This window comes from Scyliorhinus canicula, chromosome 19 (assembly GCF_902713615.1).
Source record: "Scyliorhinus canicula chromosome 19, sScyCan1.1, whole genome shotgun sequence".
NCBI classification, from domain to species: Eukaryota; Metazoa; Chordata; class Chondrichthyes; order Carcharhiniformes; family Scyliorhinidae; genus Scyliorhinus; species Scyliorhinus canicula.
Genome location: NC_052164.1, coordinates 93,243,913 through 93,264,966, shown reverse-complemented (window position 1 = coordinate 93,264,966; position 21,054 = coordinate 93,243,913). Strand labels below are relative to the sequence as shown.

At 49.6% G+C, this 21,054-nt stretch overlaps 1 protein-coding gene across 3 annotated transcripts in view; it reads left to right on the top strand.

The window, feature by feature from the left end:
- sik2a (salt-inducible kinase 2a) overlaps positions 1 to 21,054 on the top strand; it is a 164,114-nt gene that overhangs the window by 125,595 nt on the left and 17,465 nt on the right. For all 3 annotated transcript variants that reach the window (XM_038779352.1, XM_038779350.1, XM_038779353.1), the window contains exons 7-10: positions 4,043 to 4,263; positions 6,842 to 6,994; positions 11,846 to 12,007; positions 18,605 to 18,833. In XM_038779352.1, the coding sequence (XP_038635280.1) occupies positions 4,043 to 4,263; positions 6,842 to 6,994; positions 11,846 to 12,007; positions 18,605 to 18,833 (765 nt within the window). The remainder of the gene's footprint in view (positions 1 to 4,042; positions 4,264 to 6,841; positions 6,995 to 11,845; positions 12,008 to 18,604; positions 18,834 to 21,054) is intronic.

Genomic DNA, 21,054 nt, shown 5'->3' with positions numbered 1-21,054 from the left:
GACCTGCTGAGACTTTCCAGCAGTTTCTCTTTGGTTTCAGACTCCAGCATCCGCAGTAATTTGCTTTTATCATAGGAAGATGGGGTCAGAGTGTTAATCCCTTCAGTCGTGCCTTGGCTATGATTAGCAAACTCTGTACAGAACACCAGTAAAACGAGGGACCTTTCAGTTCCAAATGGTGTTCTAACACAGCGGCCACAATGAGCCTTTGCTATTTAAACTTGACTAGTTGACCACAAAAACAGAAGGACACGCTAATTGGAATCCTTGTTCGTCAGTTAACTTTAAAAAAAAATTTAGAGTACCCTATTATTTTTTCCAATTAAGGGGCAATTTAGCGTGGCCAATCTACCTATCCTGCACATCTTTGGGTTGTGGGGGCGAAACCCACGCAAACACGGGGAGAATGTGCAAACTCCACACGGACAGTGACCCAGAGCCGGGATCGAACCTGGGACCTCGGCGCCGAGAGGCTGCAGTGCTATCCACTGCACCACCGTGCTGCCCTTCAGTTAACTTTTAGAGGGTATCTCGACACTGTGACCCTGGCCCTGATATTCTGCCGTGTTTCTCACTTTGGGAGACTGGTGGACGCTCCAAAATAAGGGGCTGGTGCACAGACGTTACCAGGGTAGATAAATTGCAGCTCCAGAATCCCATAATCTCTCTCTTTAAAGTAAAGCCTCCCTCTTTAAAGTAAAGTAGTTTGCAAGTCTGTTTAAGCAAGTTAAATGCCAGTGTTAAAAGTGCATGCCCTCGGGGCGGCACGGTGGCAGAGTGGTTTGCACTGCTGCCTCACGGCGCAGAGGAACCGGGTTCGATCCCGGCCCCGGCTCATGTCCGTGTGGAGTTTGCACATTCTCGCCGTGTCTGCGTGGGTCTCAGCCCCACAACCCAAAGATGTGCAGGGTAGGTGGATTGGCCACACTAATATTGCCCCTTAATTGGAAAAAAAAAGGAATTGGGCACATTAAATCAAAGAACATTATTTTTTTTAAGTGCATTCCCTGCTAATAAGCTACAGTTCCGTTGTAGCTGTTTTACTGGGCGTCATATTTGCATTAAAAGCCAAATCTTAAATTTTGCGTCAATAGTGTTGAGAATTATAGTCAATAAATAACTGGTGAACTTGTGACCTAATTTCTGTCGGAAGGGCTCACAGACGTGTTCAGAAACAAAAGCCTGCGAAAGCAATATTCTGACTCCGGTCAGAAATAACAAGATCAGATTGAAAGCTGCTCAGCGCAAAATATATTCGAGCCAAATGGAATAACTGATCCATGAGTAACTTGGTTCTTGGAATTCAGTTTTGTATAATTGGCCATTTAGGCAGAAAACGGGTTCCCCGCCATTAGTGCACGTACCAAGGCATGGGCCCCGCACTAGACAATGCCGTTTTCAAAAGAAACTTTATTTTGATCAGATAAAAGCACCGACTTGGCAAAGTGTGTGCTGTCATGTTTGAGGTGTAAGGCCTAAGCCTAGGAGTGTCCCACAGCTTTAAAGGAGTAGCTGTAAACTGTAGCAGCTTAGTAGTAACGTCATGGGGCTAGTCATCTAGAGGCCTGGGGAAATGGGTTCGAACCCCACCATGGTGGCTCATGGAATTTCAATTCAGTTAATGCTTGGGATTCTCCATTCTGGAGCTTAATTAGGAGAATTAGGCCTTGTCTCTGTTGGCACTGAGGGAGGGGGAGGGGAGGGGGGGGGGAGGGAGGGAGGGGGAGGGAGGGGGAGGAGGGGGAGGGGGAGGGGGAGAGGGGGGGGAGGGGGGTAGGGAGGGAGGGGGGGGAGGGGGAGGGGGAGGGAGGGAGGGAGGGGGGGGGGGAGGGGGAGGGAGGGAGGGAGGGAGGGGAGGGGGGAGGGGGGGGAGGGGGGAGGGGGGGGAGGGGGGGGGGGGGAGGGGGGGAGGGGGGGGAGGGGGGAGGGGGGGGAGGGGGGAGGGAGGGAGGGGGGGGGGGAGCGCAGCTACGAGTCTCCTTTCAGGTCCATGCACATATATGCAGGGTGGAGAGTCTGCTGGATTCCGTTGTAATCCCAGTATCGGGCCACAATTTTGAGCAAATCCCCAGACAGCCTTTGAAATAGAAATCTTCAATTCAATTTCACACAGCAATACATTTCACTAGCCAGTGATTGACTGTTTTGTTGGTCCAGATACAGGTGCTTGGTTTATTTATCTTTGCCTTCATGCTTGAATGCATCTCCAGTGCCCTGCTTTGGTGCTAACCACAACATTTATAAATACTCTTGCTATGATTTATAGCTCCTCACCACATCAAAAGCAGCTAATCGATTTCTGCTGTCATAAAGAGGACCATTGGGGACGATCCCCACCCCCCCCCCCCCCACCCACCACACACACACCACAATCTGGCAGAATCAGATCAGTGTCCTGACCCCCTTGATCCCCCCCCCCCTCCTCCCCTTCAGACTCCACCCTGTCAGGTCTGAAATGTCAGGCCAACCTGGCACCAACAGTGGAGTTCCCGATGAGGGGATGGGAGCATGACGGGGTGAGGGGTGTGGCGGGGGGACTTTAACTTACATGTCTCCGCCGATGCGGGTCTGGTAGCGTGCTGCCGCCTCTGGTGGATGGGTGCATAACAACGGGTTGATGCCTGTGTTTCAAGGGATGCTCCATTCTCTACCCGAACTGGATCACCATTAGGAGCGGAGGTTAACGGAGACGACCGGCCAATAATTCTGGCCTTGAAGTCTGATCTTAGTAAACTATTATTCATTGTTGTAAAAAGCAACTTGATTTCACTAATATTCATTAAGGAAGGAAATCTGCCGACCTTACCTGGCCTGGAGTACACGTGACTCCTGCCCTGCGGCAAGAAAGGGGGTGACATGGCCTGAAATGGCAAACTCAGTTCAAGGCAATTAGGGATGGTCAACAAATGCTCGCCTTGCCAGCGACTTGCACATTCATCTTGGAATTGAAGAGAGGGATAAGATGATTCCTTTTCTGGTACCCTTTGATATCCCGGGGGGGATTCTCCGAGCCCCGCGCCGGGCCGGAGAATCGAAGGAGCCGCGCCCCGATGCCGGCGCACGATTCTCCGAGGTGCGGGGAATCTGCGCCGGCCACGGGCCGCTGGAGTCGGCGGTGGCGCTGAACTCCGGCCCGGATGGGCCGAGCGGCCACTCCGACATGACTGCTGTCCACCCCTGGTTGCTGCCGGCGGGGAACACTGTGGGAACACTCGGGGGGTGGCCTTTGGGGGGGGGGGGGGGGTTCCAACCCCAGGGAGGCCCTCCGGAGTGGCCTGGTACGTGGTCGGGACCCACCGATCGGTGTGCCGGCCTCTCTATCGGCGGGCTTCCTTTCCTCCGCCGGCAAGCCTGGATCCATCCGCCATGTTTGTGCGGGGCGGCCTGGGGGAGGACGGCCACCGCACATGCGCTAGTTGCCCCACCCCCGTAAATCGCACGACGCCCCTGCTAGCCCCACGGAGGCGGAGAATAGGGGTCCGGGAACGGGCGCCGACACCGGATTGAAACACTCCGGTTTTGACTCCGGCGTCGGCACTTAGACTCACGTTGGGAGAATCCCGCCCCCCTTTTCCTCCTCTCCGTCCCAATTTTCTGCCACCTCACTGCTGTGAGTCCAGCCACCCTCACCCGGGTTCTCGATCACGAGTACGCCCAGCTGGTGAATGTGGCGGCCCGTTTGGCCATGGCATCACATGAGGGGAAACGGTGGCCTGCCCTATCCTGCAGGAGTCATTGGATAGAGATTGGGGAGCAGTTCCGGGGAAAACCGTGGCTGGTTCCTTTTCGTTGTCCAGCCCAGAGAAACACGAGACCAATGGTGAATCTCCAGGTGCAGCACTCGGCAGAGGCCAAGTCTAAAACTGAGAACCTGCAAGCTCTCAGCACCATACCCGGTCGCACGTTTACCCAAGGAAATGAATGTTCATCTATTATTTAAAACAAACTATTGGACAAATTTCTGTTTGTAAGACCCTTGATCAGTGTGTGAACCAGTTATTGATGACCATATCCTCAACTCATTGACTTTCTTACCTGCCAGACTGTGAACACCTTATTCGACGCATGCTGGTCTTAGACCCTTCCAAAAGGCTCACAATTGCCCAGATAAAGGAGCACAAATGGATGCTAACTGAGGTGCCAGTGCAGCGACCAATCGTGTATCCTCAAGCCACTGAGAATGAAACAACTGTGGGAGAATACAACGAACAAGTTCTACGACTGATGCATAGCCTGGGAATTGACCAGCAGAAAACCATTGAGGTAAATAAAGAGTGCATATTTCAGTTGAGACAAGTGTTACGTTTTCTTCAATCTGTGTTCTCAGCGCCACTAGTAACGTTTGTAAGAGTAAGCCGCTAAGATCCTGAGGGGTATTGACAGGGTGGATGGGGAGATGTTTCCTCTCGGGGGTGAATCTAGAACTAATGAGGGGTCGTTCATTTTATAGGATCCCCACAGAGCAGAAGGAGGCCTTTCGGCCCATCAAGTCTCCACCGACCCTCTGAAAGAGCACCCTACTTCAGCCCAACTCCCCCGCCTTATCCCCATAACCCAGTAACTCCACTTAACCCTTCGACACTAAAGGACAATTTAGCGTGGCCGATTCTCCTACCCTGCACATCTTTGGACTGTGGGAGAAAACCGGAGCACCCGGAGGAAACTCACGCAGAGATGGGGAGAACGTGCAGACTCCAGACGGACAGTCACCCCAGGCCGGAATTGAAGCTGGGTCCCTGGGGCTATGAGACAGCAGCTCGAACCACCGTGCCAATGTGCTGCCCCATTCCTTGTTTTTTCCACCTTAACCACGAGAGTTGAGCAGCTCCAAGTGCCTGGTGGACGTGAGCTTACTTGAAACCTTGTGTATGAGAGAAAGACACACTGCACCCTGATATAACCTATTGCTTCAGTCTTCATAAAACATTGTAACAGTTTCCACAGCCAGATCATCTGAATGGGCAAATAGTTAGAGATGGCTTCAATAATTGTCTGTGTGGTGTTTGCACATTCTCCCTGGGTCTCACCCCCACAACCCAAAGATGTGCAAGGTAGGTGAATTGGCCACGCTAAATTGCCCCTTGGAACAAAAAGAAAGAATTAAGCAATTGAAATTAAAAAAAAAAAGAAATGGCTTTAATAATGATGAGCTTTGTTTGTTCCAATCCTGAATTCCGGGGATCAATATCAAACTCTGCGGCCGGAAAGTTTTGGCTGTTCACGCTGGCGGGATCTTCCGCTCCTGCCAGCGGTTCACCCCCCGGTTTCACGGCGGTGAGGGTTGCATTCAACGGGAAATACCGTTGACAGCCAGAAGATCCCGCCGACTGCCAATGCAGAAGAATAGAGTGCCCACACGGCATAGACCCGCCCGCGGATCAGTGGGCCCTGATCACGGGCCAGGCCACTGTGGGGGAACCCCCCCGGGGCAAGGTCCCACCGAGGACCCCGGAGGCCACCCGCGCAGCCAGGTCCCGCCGGTAAGTACCTACTCTAATTTAGGCAGGCGGGACCGGCCGAAAACGAACGGCTACTTGGCCCATTGCGGGCCAGAGAATCGCCGGGGGGGGGGGGGGGGGGCTGCCAGCGACCGTCGCGGCGCGATTCCCGCCCTCATCAAATCCCCAGCGCCGGAGAATTCAGCAGCCGGCCGGGCCGGGATTCATCCCCCCCCGGCGATTCTCCGACCCGGCCAGGGGGGGTTGGAGAATCCCGACCCCTTATATTCTACCCTCTTCCAAAAGGAGAACAAACTCCCTATTGATGAAGTCTTTCCCTTTTTGATGTAGTTATCCTTCCTCCTTGTAATTGCTGAAAAAGATTTTCAACTGCGGGTATTTTTTTTTTGTTGCTTCTCTCGGAACATCACTTGGATTAATGTAATCACACTCTTCCCACTCCAGAAAAAAATTATGAAGCTAAATGCTGTCATGGGTGATTCATCCCCGTGCCTGAAGATTGTCCCTCCCTTGCCCACTTCAATGAGATTGATGGCACGAGGACTAACTTGCTCATAATTCATATAATGATAATCTTTATTTGTGTCACAAGTAGGCTTACATTAACACTGCAATGAAGTTACTGTGAAAAGCCCCTAGTCGCCACATTCCGGCGCCTGTTTGGGTACACTGAGGGAGAATTCAGAATGTCTTTCGGGACTTGAGGGAGGAAACCGGAACACCCGGTGTTCAGCGTGGGAACGTGCAGACTCCGCACAGAAAGTGACCCAAGCGGGATTCAAACCTGGGACCCTGGTGCTGTGACGCAACAGTGCTAACCACTGTGCAACCGTGCCACCCGTAAATAAAGAACAAAGAAGCCGACAGCCCAGTAATCAATGAGCACAAATTTGCGTTGATCAGAGAGGACTGAGAAATAGTGTGCAGAGCACACAAGGGTTAAGAACAGCGAGGTTTAAGCAAGGTTGCCTCCCTGAGATCCCTTATAATTCATCAAAAGTCACATTCTCAGGGCAGCACGGTAGCGCAGTGGTTAGCACTGCTGCCTCACAGCGCCGAGGTCCGAGGTTCCACCCCGGCTCTGGGTCACTGTCTGTGTGGAGTTTGCACATTCTCCCCGTGTTTGCGTGGGTTTCGCCCCCACAACCCAAAAATGTGCAGGGTAGGTGGATTGGCCACGCCAAATTGCCCCTTCATCAGAAAAAATGAATTGGGTACACTAGATTTTAAAGAAAGTCACATTCTCCCATCATCGCTGTGTTGGCTTTGTGTGTTTTCTTTCCCCCCCGTGCTCCATAAACTAGAACTTGACGCGATTTATCCTGTTGCTCCTCGTCCGTTTCCCTTTTGATTTTTGCCTTCTCTTTTGCCATTTTACGCAGTCTCTACAGAACAAGAGTTATAACCATTTTGCCGCGATTTATTATCTGCTGGTGGAGAGGCTCAAGTCTCACAGAAGCAGCTTCCCCGTAGACCAGAGGCTTGACGCACGGCAGCGGCGGCCAAGCACGATCGCTGAACAAAGTGTTGCCAAGGTAATGCCATAATCCACCCGACGGTCGTCGTGTCACTTGTGTATGTACCATGCACTGCAATGGGCGAAGTAACGATAGCCCAAAGATTCCCACCCTCTGCTCCGCAGGTTGCACCAGCTTACGCTCTGATCGATTCATGCACTGGCATAATAGTGCAGGTTAGTGCTTGTGTTTTAAAATATTTTTGGTCTATTTTTACACCTCACAGCTCAAGTCTTTTATATAACCTCGTGCTTTATCAGCAGCAAAGGATTTTATTGAGACTTCCTAAATGTACAGCGCTTTTGGGAGTGTGTAGTTTTGCTAAAAATACAGAACATCCCATGATGTTTTGAATTATTTATGGTTCTCTTCACACTTGGATTTTGCCAGTGATTCACTAAGATCTGTTTTAAGCTGTTTCCCTCCTTGCGCCTGTGGTGCTGATTAACTGAATGTTAATTGAAGAACTAATTGAGCCGAACATTAAGCCTTCCTCCCCTCAACTCCTTCATGACCATATTGAGTTGCGTTCTATATTGGGAACTCCAACACACAGAGTCACAGGAAGTGTTTGGATTCTGAATCATAGGATGATACACAACAGAGAGAGGCTCTTCAGCCTATTGTGCGTCTGCCAACTCTTTGAAAGAGCTATCCAATAAGTCCCATGCTCCAGATCGTGCCCCGCCGTCCTGCTGCTTTATTTCCCTTCAAGCACATCTTGACTATTCCACAACAGTTTTTCAGATTGTGCATTCCAAATCACAGCATGCAGTGTTTAAAAGTATTCTCACCCCCTCCCTTGATTTTTTTTTTTTTCAACAATGACCTTAAATTTATGTCCTCTGGTTAGACACTCTGCCACCAGTGAAAACAAGTTTCTCCTTATTTTTTTAAATATCAGAACTCCTTTATGATTTTGACTGATGTGAAACACAATCAGCGTTCGTAATAAGCCAGACTAAAAATTCACCTGTCGCCAAAATCCTGATCGCCCACCTCGTCTGCGCACTTCAAAAGTTCCTTTTTGTGAAAGGTACGGCCGGGATTGTTCGTGGGCGGGTCGGAAAATTCGGACAGGCAGCCAAACGCCCATTGATTTTGGGCAGGATTTCCTGGCTCCGTCCACCGCAGGGGTCATCCGGTTTTGCCAAAGGTCAGTGGACTTTTGGCTGGGCCGCCTAATCTCCCGCGGCGGGTCCTGCCAGGAAGGCACTGGAAGATCCCAGCCCTAGTCTTGGGAGAGAAGTGTTTGTAGATATATTTTGGGGGGGGGGGGGGGGGGGGGGGGGGGGGGGTGCGGTGCTGTGTTGTGTGTTGGACTCCACCTGGATTTGGAGACCCACAGTGAGCAAATATTCATGACAGGCTCCCCGTGATTACATTACCACAGCCAGCTCCTCTTGTTCCTGGAATCTGCGCCCTTAAAAGTGTGAGAGTGATCATTCTTGCCCGGTTGAGCTTCCTACAGTAAGGCCTGGATTCCCCATTGCAGCTCTTCCTGCGGCATGCACCCCATTCTGCTGCCTGCTGGTCATAGCCTGCGTTCTACAGTGATGAGGCGAAAATCTGCAGTGCACCCCAGCATCCTGCTGTGCCTCGAGTTAAGGGAATTGAGGCCCTGGTGGTGTTGAACAAGTACCCAGTTGACTTGGAATGGGCAGCTTCGGTGTCCGTCCAGAAGTCTGTGTAAAAATCGCAGTCGACGGGATGGCTTCCTCCTGGGGAATTTTAACTTCCCATCTGGCCAGGTTCCACTGGTTTGAGGAGAGTTAAAATCACCGTCATTATTTCAATTCCAAGTACAGCAGCCATTTCGAGGAACCACAAAACAGTGGGACAAGGTGGATCATCAGCTGCTGGATGAGGCAATTCTCCGACCTGCCATCTAATATTCCACGTAATTGAAATTTGTCCAGAGCGGGGTCTCAGTGGGGATTGTCTCAATTGCCCCAAGCCCAACTCAAACTGGCTGCTTGGCCCGTTGAGGGCTGTTGAAGATTTCCTGCTTCCACTTGGCCAAGCTCTTCACTTCTTCCGCACATCTCCTGCGGTTGGCTTTTCACTTACCTGAAAAACTTTCCAGTCAGTGAAATCGCCGGAGCAACTTGCCAAAATTTTCAGCTGGGATTTCCTGAGCAAGTGTCGCAGATATTTTCTAACAGTACTGCCCTGCTGACCGTCTAGGTCTGTTACTGTCACGCCACCGCCTCCCTGTGTCAATATTTGAAGATTTGTGCTGATAAAGGGGAGGGATGTTACTGAACGCCCATTAATCTTTTTTTTAAATTTAGAGTATCCAATTATTTTTTTCCCCCCCCAATTAAGGGGCAATTTAGCGCGGCCAATCCACCTAGCCTGCGCAACCTTTTGGGTTGTGGGGGCAAGACCCACGCAGACATGGGGAGAATGCGCAAACTCCACACGGACAGTGACCCAGGGCCGGGATCGAACCTGGGACCTCGGTGCCCGTGAGGGAGCAGTGCTAACCACTGGAACACCCTAAACAACCGTTAATATTAAGAGATATCCATATTTGATGAGTCACCCAGTTGTTTCTTGCCACCCTGCATCTTGCTTTTAAACCACTGATTGGAGCTGATTGGGCCGCAGTTAGTTGTTGTAGGGATGCTCCGAAGTAACATTGTGGCAATCTGGATGAGGCAGAATTGACGATTTCCATTGGCTGTGGAAAGGAACAGAGTTAACAATTCAAATTGACAGCCTTTCATCAGAACTGGTGAAAGATCATTTTTAAAAAATAAATTTAGAGTACCCAATTATTGTTTTCAAATTAATGGGCAATTTAGCATGGCCAATCCACCTGCCCTGCACATCTTTTGGATTGTGGGGGTGAAACCCACGCAAACACGGGGAGAATGTGCCAACTCCACACGGTCAGTGACCCGGGGCCGGGATTGATCCCGGGTCGACAGTGCCGTGAGGTAGCAGTGCTAACCACTGCGCCACCGTGCTGCTCCCATGGTGAAAGATCATCGACCCTAACCAGGCCAACCATTGTTTCTCTCCATGGACACTGCTGAATCCCCTGAGGGTTGTGACTCAGTTGGTCACACTATTGCCTCCCAATCTCCAGGTTCAGAATCCAAGGCTGACACTTGATGCAGCCCTGAGGGAGTGCTGCACTGAGGGAGTGCCGCCCTGAGGGAGCGCCGCACTGAGGGAGCGCTGCGCTGAGGGAGCGCTGCGCTGAGGGAGCGCTGCGCTGAGGGAGTGCTGCACTGAGGGAGTGCCGCCCTGAGGGAGCGCTGCGCTGAGGGAGTGTTGCCCTGAGGGAGTGCTGCCCTGAGGGAGTGCTGCACTGAGGGAGCGCTGCGCTGAGGGAGCGCTGCACTGAGGGAGTGCTGCCCTGAGGGAGTGCTGCCCTGAGGGAGTGCTGCACTGAGGGAGTGCCGCCCTGAGGGAGTGCCGCGCTGAGGGAGTGTTGCCCTGAGGGAGTGCTGCACTGTTGGTGGTGTCCCCTTGTAGAGTAGATGTTAAAGCGAGGCCCCACCTGGCAGCTCCGGTGGATGTAAGAGATCCCATGACATTATTTCCCTCCCCCGTGTCCTGGCCAATCTTCATCCCACAGTCAACATCACAAAACAGGGGGGGGGATTCTCTGGTCCTGAGGCCAAGTGTTGACGCCGTTGGAAATCAGCAATTCTGACCCCTACGGCACTGGAGTGACCCACGCCACTCCAGCTGCTGATCCTGGCGTCAGCTGGGCGCCGCGGGGTCCCTGCATACGCAGTGGCTGCCTTCTACGTGCCGGCCCCAACGCAACATGGCGCAGGGCTAAAGGGGCCGGCGCGAAAGAAAGGAGGCCCACATCCCTAGGGGCTGGCCCGCCGATCGGTGGGCCTCGATCGTGGGCCAGGCCACAACGGAGCCCCCCCCCCCCCCCCCCCCCCCCCCCCTCCTCCCTGGCCGTGGTCGATTTTCTCCCCACCCACCGGCGGCTCCCGGACCCTTCCACGCCCAGGTCCCGCCGGCTGAGAGCAGATTAGAACGCCGCCGGCGGGTCTCGGGTTTTCTGCTGCGGCCGCTCAGCCCATCCCAGGCCGAGAATCGGCGGGGAGGCAGCGAAGAGCGGCCCTCGACTGGTGCCGCGCCGACCACGCCGGTGCCAATGGTGTCGGGGTGGCGTGGCACGATCCGCGCCGGTTAAGGGGATTCTCCTGCCCAGCCCCGGGCTGAGTGAATCCCGCCCAGATTATCTGGTCATTGTCAAATTGCTGCTTGTGGGAGCTTGCTGTGCTCAAATGGGCTGTCGCAATTCCAACATCACAACAGTTCAAAAGTACTTCAGTGACCGTACAGCACTTTGAGATATCAGCCATGATTGAATGGCGGAGCACACTTGATGGCCCGAGTGGCCTAATTCTACTCCGATGTTTTATGGAGACTTCCGGCAATCGTGAAAAGAACGAATAAACGCCAGTTTTTGTTTCCTTCCCCCCCTCCCCCTTTTTTAATGCTCATTTCCGGTTTCCTGCATCCACGGTATTTTACTTTGCTCTATCCATAGGATCCTGTTTATGTTACACACAGAAGAACTTCTCTGCTCTTCCCAAACTCCTTCCGCCCCAACGCCCCCATCGAGATGTCAATGTCAGGGCAAGATTGCATTTAAAATGATGCCCCTGTCGTGGTTGAATACTTTGCTGACATTTGCTGTCTTGAACTCGCATTGATGAACAGGTGTTTGGGTTGGACACCTGTTCCAGGACAGGGCTTATTTCTTTACTGTTCCCTGAGGGGGCAGGGAATTAAAGATCATTCTCAAGCAAGGGAAAGAATTGTAAACGGTCAAAAACTATGCATCGTATTTCAAAAATATGTACCAACACCTTAATTTCCTTTCAGGCAAGTCCTGTCGTGCCCCAGGTGAGTCTTCTGTCACCGAATGTCAGATTGCTGAGGTCCGCCATCTTGCCGCAACCTTCCTCTGTGGACGCATTCTCCTTCCTGCAAACCGGTTGCCAGCCGGAATTGGGCTTTATGGAGGAAGATGTCAACACTCCCAAGGTTTGTTACTGAGTTGGTTTTAACATGCGGCAATGAATATCGGGGAATGGGGATGAGAGCGAGTGGGGGGGGGGGGGGGGGGGGGGGGGGGGAGGAGGAGGGGGGCAGAGAGAGCGCGGGATCGAGGGGGAGAGAGAGAGTGACGTTACATTTATGTGGCTTGGCGTCAAATCCAGTTTGAAAATGGTCCTGTGAAAAATGCTTTGGTGCGTTTTCCTATGTTACAGGTGCTTTATAAATCCAGGTTGTTGTTACAAGCCTCACGGCACAGTTATCAGTAAGCAACTGGATTATTTATTATTTTGGTGAAAGTGTGCATTGCGCAGTAAGTGCAGGGTTGAATGGATATTATGGAATATTTGTGGGGAGAGGGTGGCAGGGGGGAAACTTCAGACCTTTTTTCTCCGGAGATTCATTTGGTATAGAGTTCATGTTGGACTGGATCAAAGTGGACATTGTAACTCTATCTACTTGCCAGAAATTGGATGGGCAGGTGGTAAAACTTGGCATTACCTACTGCCATCCTGTGCGGACCCAGGCTGCTGAGGGGTTTCAACTGTGCCCCAGTTAGTAGCGCACAGAAACTAGGAGCAGGAATAGGCCATTCAGCCCCTCGAGCCATTCAACATGATCAAGGCTGATCTCAACGCCCATACTCCCATTCTCTCCCCATACTCCTTGATGCATTTGGAAAACCCATCTGTTTCCTTCTTAAATGTGCTCAGTGACTTGGCCTCCACACCCTCTTGAGGGAAGGTGTTTCTCCTTGCCTCTGAATCACAAAGTTCGGGCTTCAGGTCCCACTCCAGGACTTGAGCACTAAAACCATGGCTGACAGTGCAGCGCTGCACAGAAGGTGTGCTGCGCTGTTGCATCAGATGTTAAACTGAAAACCCACCTGCCAGCTTGGGTGGGCATCAAAGACCCCATGGCACCATTTTGCAGGCAAACGTTATCCCTCATATCCTAGCCAATATTGGTCTCTCAGTCAACGTCACTCTTGCAGATTGTTCTTCTAAGCCTTTCCCCTATGTAATTGTTTTTACTGGCGTCTGTTGAGGGTTCTGAGCAGGTGTGAGCTTTGGGTGGGTTTACTCGGTCTGTAAGAGGATGACTTGTAAGCAAGATTCGCCTTTATAATAATAATCTTTAAATTCCTCCTTTTAAACGACGCATTTGACGACCTGCTTTGTGTTCTCAAGTAACCACAATCACCAGAGCGGATTATCTGGTCACTACCATGTGGCTGTGCGCAAATCAACTGGCAGGTTTCCCACATTACAACAGTGACTGCACTTTAAACTTAATTAGCTGCATCGAGACCCCCGGCGGTTGTGGAAAGCACTTGATGGTTGCAATTTTCTTTTTAAACCTTTAAATGGCAAGGCGTCTTCTTGAGGGCAGGATGCATCACCTTGCACTAAGTCGGTAGTCAGTGGGGTTTTTCTTTAAAATGACAGGCGCCCCTGCTTTGGCGCTCCTGTATCCGCTAGATAACCCCAGCAAATGCAGCCACTAATTGTTGGTGCTTCAGGCATTCTTTTTACCCTTCTCATTTTTGTGTCATCTCAGTGAATGGTAGGTATTTCTGGAGGCAGTCTCTGCAATTATCATCTCGGTATACAGTGCCTGAACAAAAGTAGATTACAAAAGGTAGGCAGAGAGGAAGCCCATTCACACTAATCATAGCCCTTAACTGACTTTAAAGAGCCCTGAGGTTGTGATTCTGTAGTGGAGGGCATTATTAGCTCAGGTAGCTGTCTGGCTGTCTGCAAACTTCCAGAATAACGCAGATATAATTAGCTCGTAACTTTTTTTAAAAAACTGCGGTGCTAAATATTGCCTTGGGAGGAGACAGACGTGACTCACAATGTGTTGAAACGCTGGAATATGAAGATTTACGGTAGTTTTTCACACTTGCTGTCTCCTCTGCAACCCTGCAGACGAGAAATTCCCAACAGCGCACGCTCCTTTCCACCGGGAATTCACTCGAGTGCTGGGTGTGGGCGTTGGGGGAACGGTAGGGCCAGCACCCTGCCTGTACTTGAATCTAATTACAGGATTCAGTTCCCTGTGTACATGTTTGAGTGCGGCACAATAGTGGTATTGTCGGGAATTAACCATGCTTCCTTTTGTATCCATTATTATACTTGCTCCCCTGCCAAAGTAAGCCCAGCTTGTATATCCTCGTAATGAGATGCTGATGAGTTAGTGCTAATGCTGAGAGATGTTCGGAGGGGACGGCTGCAGTCGAAGAGCCTGCGCCCGCACAGCTGTGATGGGAAAAACACCCTCCTCCTGTGCTGCGGTCCCTGGATGAAGGAACAGGCCAGTTAGCACAGCAGGGCGCAACCATCATTTTAAACCTATTAACTCTTTTAAAACCCAATGTTGGCGCTTACTTCAGACATTTATAGACTTAATTTGATGATGACAAATGCAGGAGCTGTAGGGTCAGTGCATCTGTCGTTAACAATGGACTCTGGCATTTAATTTGGATTCCTCCTGCGTTGCCAAGTGATGTAGAGCAGGTTTGTTCAACAAGGAAGGCTTTTTATAAAGGACAAAGTTTAAAACTGTGTAGTTTTCTATGAATTCAGGTTATTGATGCCGTGCTTTACCAAATGAATTAACTTGCAGGACAAAAAAATGCAGTTTAATTTGGGATTGTGGCCCCAGCCACAAACTTGTTTCCTTTCTGCAGGGGGCGGGGTACTGAGAGTTTGGGATGCAGATTATAGGATAAATTCTGCACTTCCGGTGTGGAACCCCATTAGAAGGGAGTGTGGGTTGCAGAATAGTTGCCAGTGATGTGACTTTATCTCTGATCTGCACTCTCCTTCCACTTAAGTCCAATTAGAGGAATGTATTGAACATTAAAATAACTCTTGCACTAAACAGTGTGCATGGGGGGAAAAAAGTACATGTATTTATATAGCACCTATCATGAGCTCAGGATGTCCCAACAAGTTTTATAACCAATTAAGTACTTTGTATTGACGTGTGTTTACTGCTGTTAGTGTAGGAAACACATAGTAAACTCCTGCAAACAGCAATGTGCTAATGACTAGATAATCTGATTTATTTTCGTGATGTTGATTACGTGTTCAATATTGGCCAGGACACTGGGGATAGAGGACTCCACGGCATTTCATTGAAATAATGCTTTGGTACCTTTATGCCCAGCTAAGAGGGCTGACTGGGGCTCGTTCAGTTTAATGTTTCCATCCGAGAAATGGCAGTGGCAGTGCTGCACTCCCTCAGCGCTGCACTGGAGTGTCAGCAAAGAGTATTGAGCTCAAATCCTGGAGTGGCAGTCAAATTCAAACCCTCTAACCCAGAGCTGGGAGGACCACAGCCGACGCTATTATTGGCTGCAGGACAATTATCCAGGACAATTTAGTCCTCGCCCAATATCTGTGCAAGTGTGTTCCACAGCAATCGTTGGATTATGATCTAGAACAGTGTTCTTCAAACTTTTTTCTGGGGACCCATTTTTAACGACCGGCCGACCTTCGCGACCCAAGCCGGCCGACCTGCGCGACCCACCATTTTCTCTTACCTTGTTTGCTGCTGACAAAAATGGAGGAAATGGGTTTGGGTCCCTTTGGCCCTCGTACACAATCCTCCAATGGAACCTGTTGGATGAAGGTGAAGCCTTCCTGTGTCGGAAAGTATGGAGTCTCCATCTGTCCAAAGTTCCGCATTTTTTTCCTGTAAAATTTTATCAATAAACCCCCCCCCCCCCCCCCCCCCCCCCCCCCGAACTTGTAAAAAAAAATACAATGAGTAAAATAAATGAAAAAAATGGATAAAACCTCCCCCGAACTTGTAAAACAAAATTAATAAAATAAATGATGAGAAAAAAAAATTAAATGAATAAAATAAAACCACTACAGAACTTGTAAAACAAAAAGCTGCAACCATTTTAAAAAATAGCGGCCGCGCTGCGCATGCGTGCCCGATTATTGGCGGGCATGCGCAAATGTGGCTGAAGTTTATTTTTAACATGTTCGCGGCCGCTTGCAGCCGGCGTAATGAAAAGCCGGCTGCTGCGCAGGGATTTGCGCGATCGGGAGCGCCGCGGACAACAGCTCCGCGACCCTCCCGACACCCGCCCACGACCCACCTGCGGGTCGCACCCCCGACTTTGAAGAACACTGATCTAGAAAATCCAGGCTGATTTGTTACCCCTGTAACCCAGGGAGTGTCTGTGGGCAATCCCATCGCCAGCACAGATTGGCGATCAATTTGTGCATTTGATCTGTTTGAAAACTTATCCAACAATATATCCCCCACCCCCCCAACAAATTTCTGACCACAATAAAATTCCCATTATTTGTGGGGCCATTTGCAGGGGGGAGCGCGCACTCTGAAATGTGCACTTCAGAAAGGCTGTCATCTTTAAGCAATTTTGACAAATATTTAAAATCAAGAGATGAACTGACAGAAGTGATTTCTGATTTCATTGTTTTGAAATGTGAGGATGTCTGTGGGAATTGGATGGAGCGGGAGAAAGCACATGTAGCAAAGAACAAGAGTGTTCAATCTCATAAATGGTGAAAACAGAATTGCTGCTTGGGAGGATGTGACTCAGACAATGCATTCACTGATAAACTGAGAGAGGGAGGGGTACAAAACAGCAGACGTGCCTTTGGTATTTCTAGAATCTTCTAACTGAACACAAGTGGCAGGATGTGTCCCAGTCCCCTGTGAGAATGTCTGCAAAGGTTCGGAAATTTTAACTGATACATTTTCGGGGGACGATTTTGCTCCTCCCCCCCCCCCCCCCCCGTCAGCGAGAACGGCGCCGCGGGTGCAAAATATCGGCAGAGTGGGGAAACGTGATTCTCACCAGCCCGATCGCATTTCCCGATTTTTGCATGCCCTCGACAATGTAACGAGATTCCCACCCGGATGGAAACCTCATTTGCAATACATTTAAATACCTTTATGTATAATTCGCAAGTACCCCCCCCCCCCCCCCCCACCCCCTCCTTTCCCCCTCTCCCCCCCCCCCCCCTCCCATCACTGAATATTCATCCCAGCAAGGTTTACAACAGCTATTTAAAGGCATGAGTCAGTCAGGGGGGCAATCCCAGGGTGGGTGGGCTCTTGGGACAGTACCATGTGAGGGGGTTTCCCCCTTGTGTGTGGGGAAGAGGGGGTGCTGATGCCTATGAGGAGGATAATCGCCATTTAGATTTCTGGGCCTGAAGGGGAGAGGGGGATTGCTCCCCTGAGACTGGGGTGGGGGGGGAAATCCCTGATGTTGGGAGCGGTGCGCTGCCCTGATGTTGGCATTGAGGGGGGGAGGGAAGCCCCGTTGCTTGTGCTGTGGTGGGGGCCCCCGATGCTTGGGAGGGATGTGGCCTCCATGTCCGTGGGGAAGAGCTGGGAGCCTCTTTACTTTCAGTGCTGATTGGGGTGGTCTTTTAAGATGGATGGGACCCCGATTTCTGTGGAGCCGGTGTCGCCAGACTGATGGCGTGAACCCCCCCCCTGGAAATCTGGACTAAAAACTCGGCTGTGCAGCCGGAGAACTCATTGCTGGTTTTCAGTCACAGCGTGAATTCTACCCTCTACTTCAGCACCCCCATTTTCCGTTCCTCCGTTTTGTCATAAGCTATTGCAACTGCAGGCTTTCTAAACATGTTTATATTCTTGGATCTTTACAGGAGAACACCCAATTTTAGAAACAGTTAAAGGGAAGATTGACAGATCAATGTGGGAGAAAGAATAGACGGATATACTGACAGGTTTAAATGAAGAGGGATAGGGGGAGGATTGTGCGCAGCATAAACTCCACAAGGACCAGCTGGGCCATATAATCTGATTCCATGCTCCGCATGCTGTGGGTGGCACGTAGCACAGTGGTTAGCACTGTTGCTTCACAGTGCCAGGGTCCTGGGTTTGATTCCCGGCTTGGGTCACTGTCTGTGCGGAGTCGACACATTCTCTCCGTGCCTGAGTGGATTTCCTCCGGGGGCTCCGGTTTCGTCCCGAAAGACGTGTTTGTTAGGTGAATTGGACATTCCGGATTCTCCCTCCGTGTACCCGAAGAGGCGCCGGAATGTGGCCACTGCGGATTTTCACAGTGACTTCATTGCAGTGTTAATGTAAGCCGACTTGTGACACTAATAAAGATTATTAATATCACGGTCATGTGATTCGACAATGCAACATAATATATCCCAGATATAAAAGCAGAAAATGCTGAAAAGGCACAGAGCTCTGAAAGAGAGTCATTCAGGCTCCAAACGTTAACTCTGTTTCTCTCTCCACTGATGCTGCGGGACCTGCTCAGCCTTTCCAGAAGTTTCCGTTTTTATTTCGGGTTTCTAGCATCTGCAGTATTTTGTTTCCACAATATATCCCAGGTTGTTTAAAACTGAAAGGTGCAGGGTTGAGGCTGGATTCCCCAGCTGGGAAAATCGGCAAAGGGGCTAGTTAGGGTGTTTGTTGGACAGTAATTTGCCAGGCTTCCAAAAGTCTCGTCCACCCATGGTTATTCATTCAAACAGCAGGCGGAGCACTATCCAAGGACTGGCGGAAGATGTTGTATGAGATAACTAACCCGTTGGCCTAATTCCACAGGTCAATGGTTGTCTCCTGGACCCTCTGCCTCCTGTGATAGCAAGGAAGGGATGCCCATCATCTCCTAGCAATATGATGGAGACGTCCATCGATGAGGGGATAGAGACAGAGGATGACTCCGAAGAGGATCCTGCCCAGGTGTACGAATCATTTCAGGCAATGCGCTGTGGCCAGAGGCGGCACACTCTCGCCGAAGTGACCAACCAGCCAATGGCGATGCCGAACACAGGTAGGAAGGTCTTATGGTATTTATTTCTACTTTTATCCCATCCTCTGCTCAAGCGGTTCACTCCATCTGAGGTACAGTTCCCAAGACTGGCCGCAGCCCTTGGATATTCTTTGAGTTGATTCCCTGATTTCCTATTTTGTCATTATCGTTTTTGGTCCAAGGATCCTTAATGGACGTATACTTTTATGTCGAGCAGAGGAAGCGAGGAACTCAAAAGTTTCAAAATAATCGACTGTGTTATGGAGGTTTAACTTTTGAACAGAAGAACTCAGACCATCTGGCACCCTGGAGATCAGAGAGATTTAGTTTGATTGGCTGGCTGGCAGTCAATGGATTGGCCGAGGACTGTATTCTGCCTGGCAACAGAGCCAGCTATGGGTTTTCAGAGGACCCAGCATATCTCGCTCTCGCACTCTTTCTCACTCGCGCTCTCTCTCTCTCTCTCTCTCTCACTCTTCTCGCTCTCTCTAGCTCTCGGTTGCTCTCCCTCCTCCCAGAGGCTTAGACTGAAGAAAGATCTAACTGGAAAACATCCATTAGAAACAGAGACTCTTATTCTTTTACTTTCAGTGTTATTTTTTACACCCCTCTTTGTTTCTCTTGTGTGTGTATGTATGTAGAGGGTGGAGTGAGTTTAACAAGGCGGGGATTAGAAATTAGATAATAGTTAACCAGTTTAAATTGTTGCCTACATATTCCTAGTTATTGTTAATAAAAGTTGATTGTGTTTAAATTTACAAACCTGGTGACTGTAGTTATTGAGTAGACGGAGACCAAAGACTTTGGTACTTTTAAAGTTAAGAGTTAATTTCAATTTGTTGCGAGTCTGGGTCAACTGGGGCTGAAATTGACTGTGTCCTAGCCCAGGGTGTCATAACACTATTTTATTTTATTTTTATTTTTATTTTTTTTGCAAAGAATACAGTATATTGCAGTTCCTATTAGCCTGATAGTGGGTAGAAATTCTTCAGTTTATACTTTATTCTTTACATAAAATTACAAAATATGGCTTTTAGCAAGATAATATGGCAAAACGTTTAGTCCAACTGTATAAACTTCATGTTCTGGTAGTATATATTTACATTCAAAAGGATTAAATCAATGGAAAAGCTGATTTTACATTCTATATTACAAACATTCAAATACAAAAACTTGAAGAAGTGATGGGAACAACAAGCACAAGGTAAATCTATTTGCAATCAAAGTTCAAGATTGACTTAACTCTTTCACTTCATTTTCCATTTCCTGTATTAGCGTAGTCTTGTCAACCTCTTTACGATGATGGTAAATGCATTGACTGAGCACTGCATACAATTTTTCAAGCTGATGTACAGTGAATCCCTCAGCTTTCTTAGTAGCTTGTTCCCAGAGATTCATCAGCCTTTCATGGTCTACAGTTACAGGCAGGGTGCGTTCAGAAAGGACCTCTGGTGCTTTCTCAGCATTAATGTGCTGCTGCTGTTCCACCTGGGCATGTCTGCTGCGGACCATACGCAACATTGAGCCTTTATCTGCAGAACGATGTAGTTTATTTCTCTTCCTTTCTTTGTGTTCACTTGACTCAAGTTGTTGATTTTTAAGAGAATCTCCTTTTTTGTTTTAAAATTTAGATTACCCAATTATTTTTTCCAATTAAGGGGCAATTTAGCATGGCCAATCCACCTACTCTGCACATTTTTGGGTTGTGGGGGCGAAACCCACGCAGACACGGGGAGAATGTGCAAACTCCACACGGACAGTTACCCAGAGCCGGGATCGAACCTGGGACCTCAGCGCCGTGAGGCGGTTGTGCTAACCACTAGGCCACCATGCTGCCCTAAGAGAATCTCCTTTACCCAATTCGCTATAACACTATTTTATAATTGTGACTCTGATAATTAGCAAAGCGGGCAGCACGGGTGGCGCAGTGGTTAGCATTGCTGCCTCACGGGCTCGATCCCGGGTCACTGTCCGTGTAGAGTTTGCACATTCTCCCCGTGTCTGCGTGGGTCTCACCCCCACAACCCAAAAAGATGTGGAGGGTAGGTGAATTGGCCGCGCTAAATTGCACCTTAATTGGAAAATTGGGTACTCTTTAAAAAAAAATTTGAAAAGGTAATTGGCAAAGGAAGCAGACGTTAGAAGAGGAGCCTTTTGTTAGTGCAGCAAGTTGTTACAATCTGAAATACACTGTCTGAAGGGCAGATGGAAGAAAAGTTAATTATAACTTCGGAATTTCTTG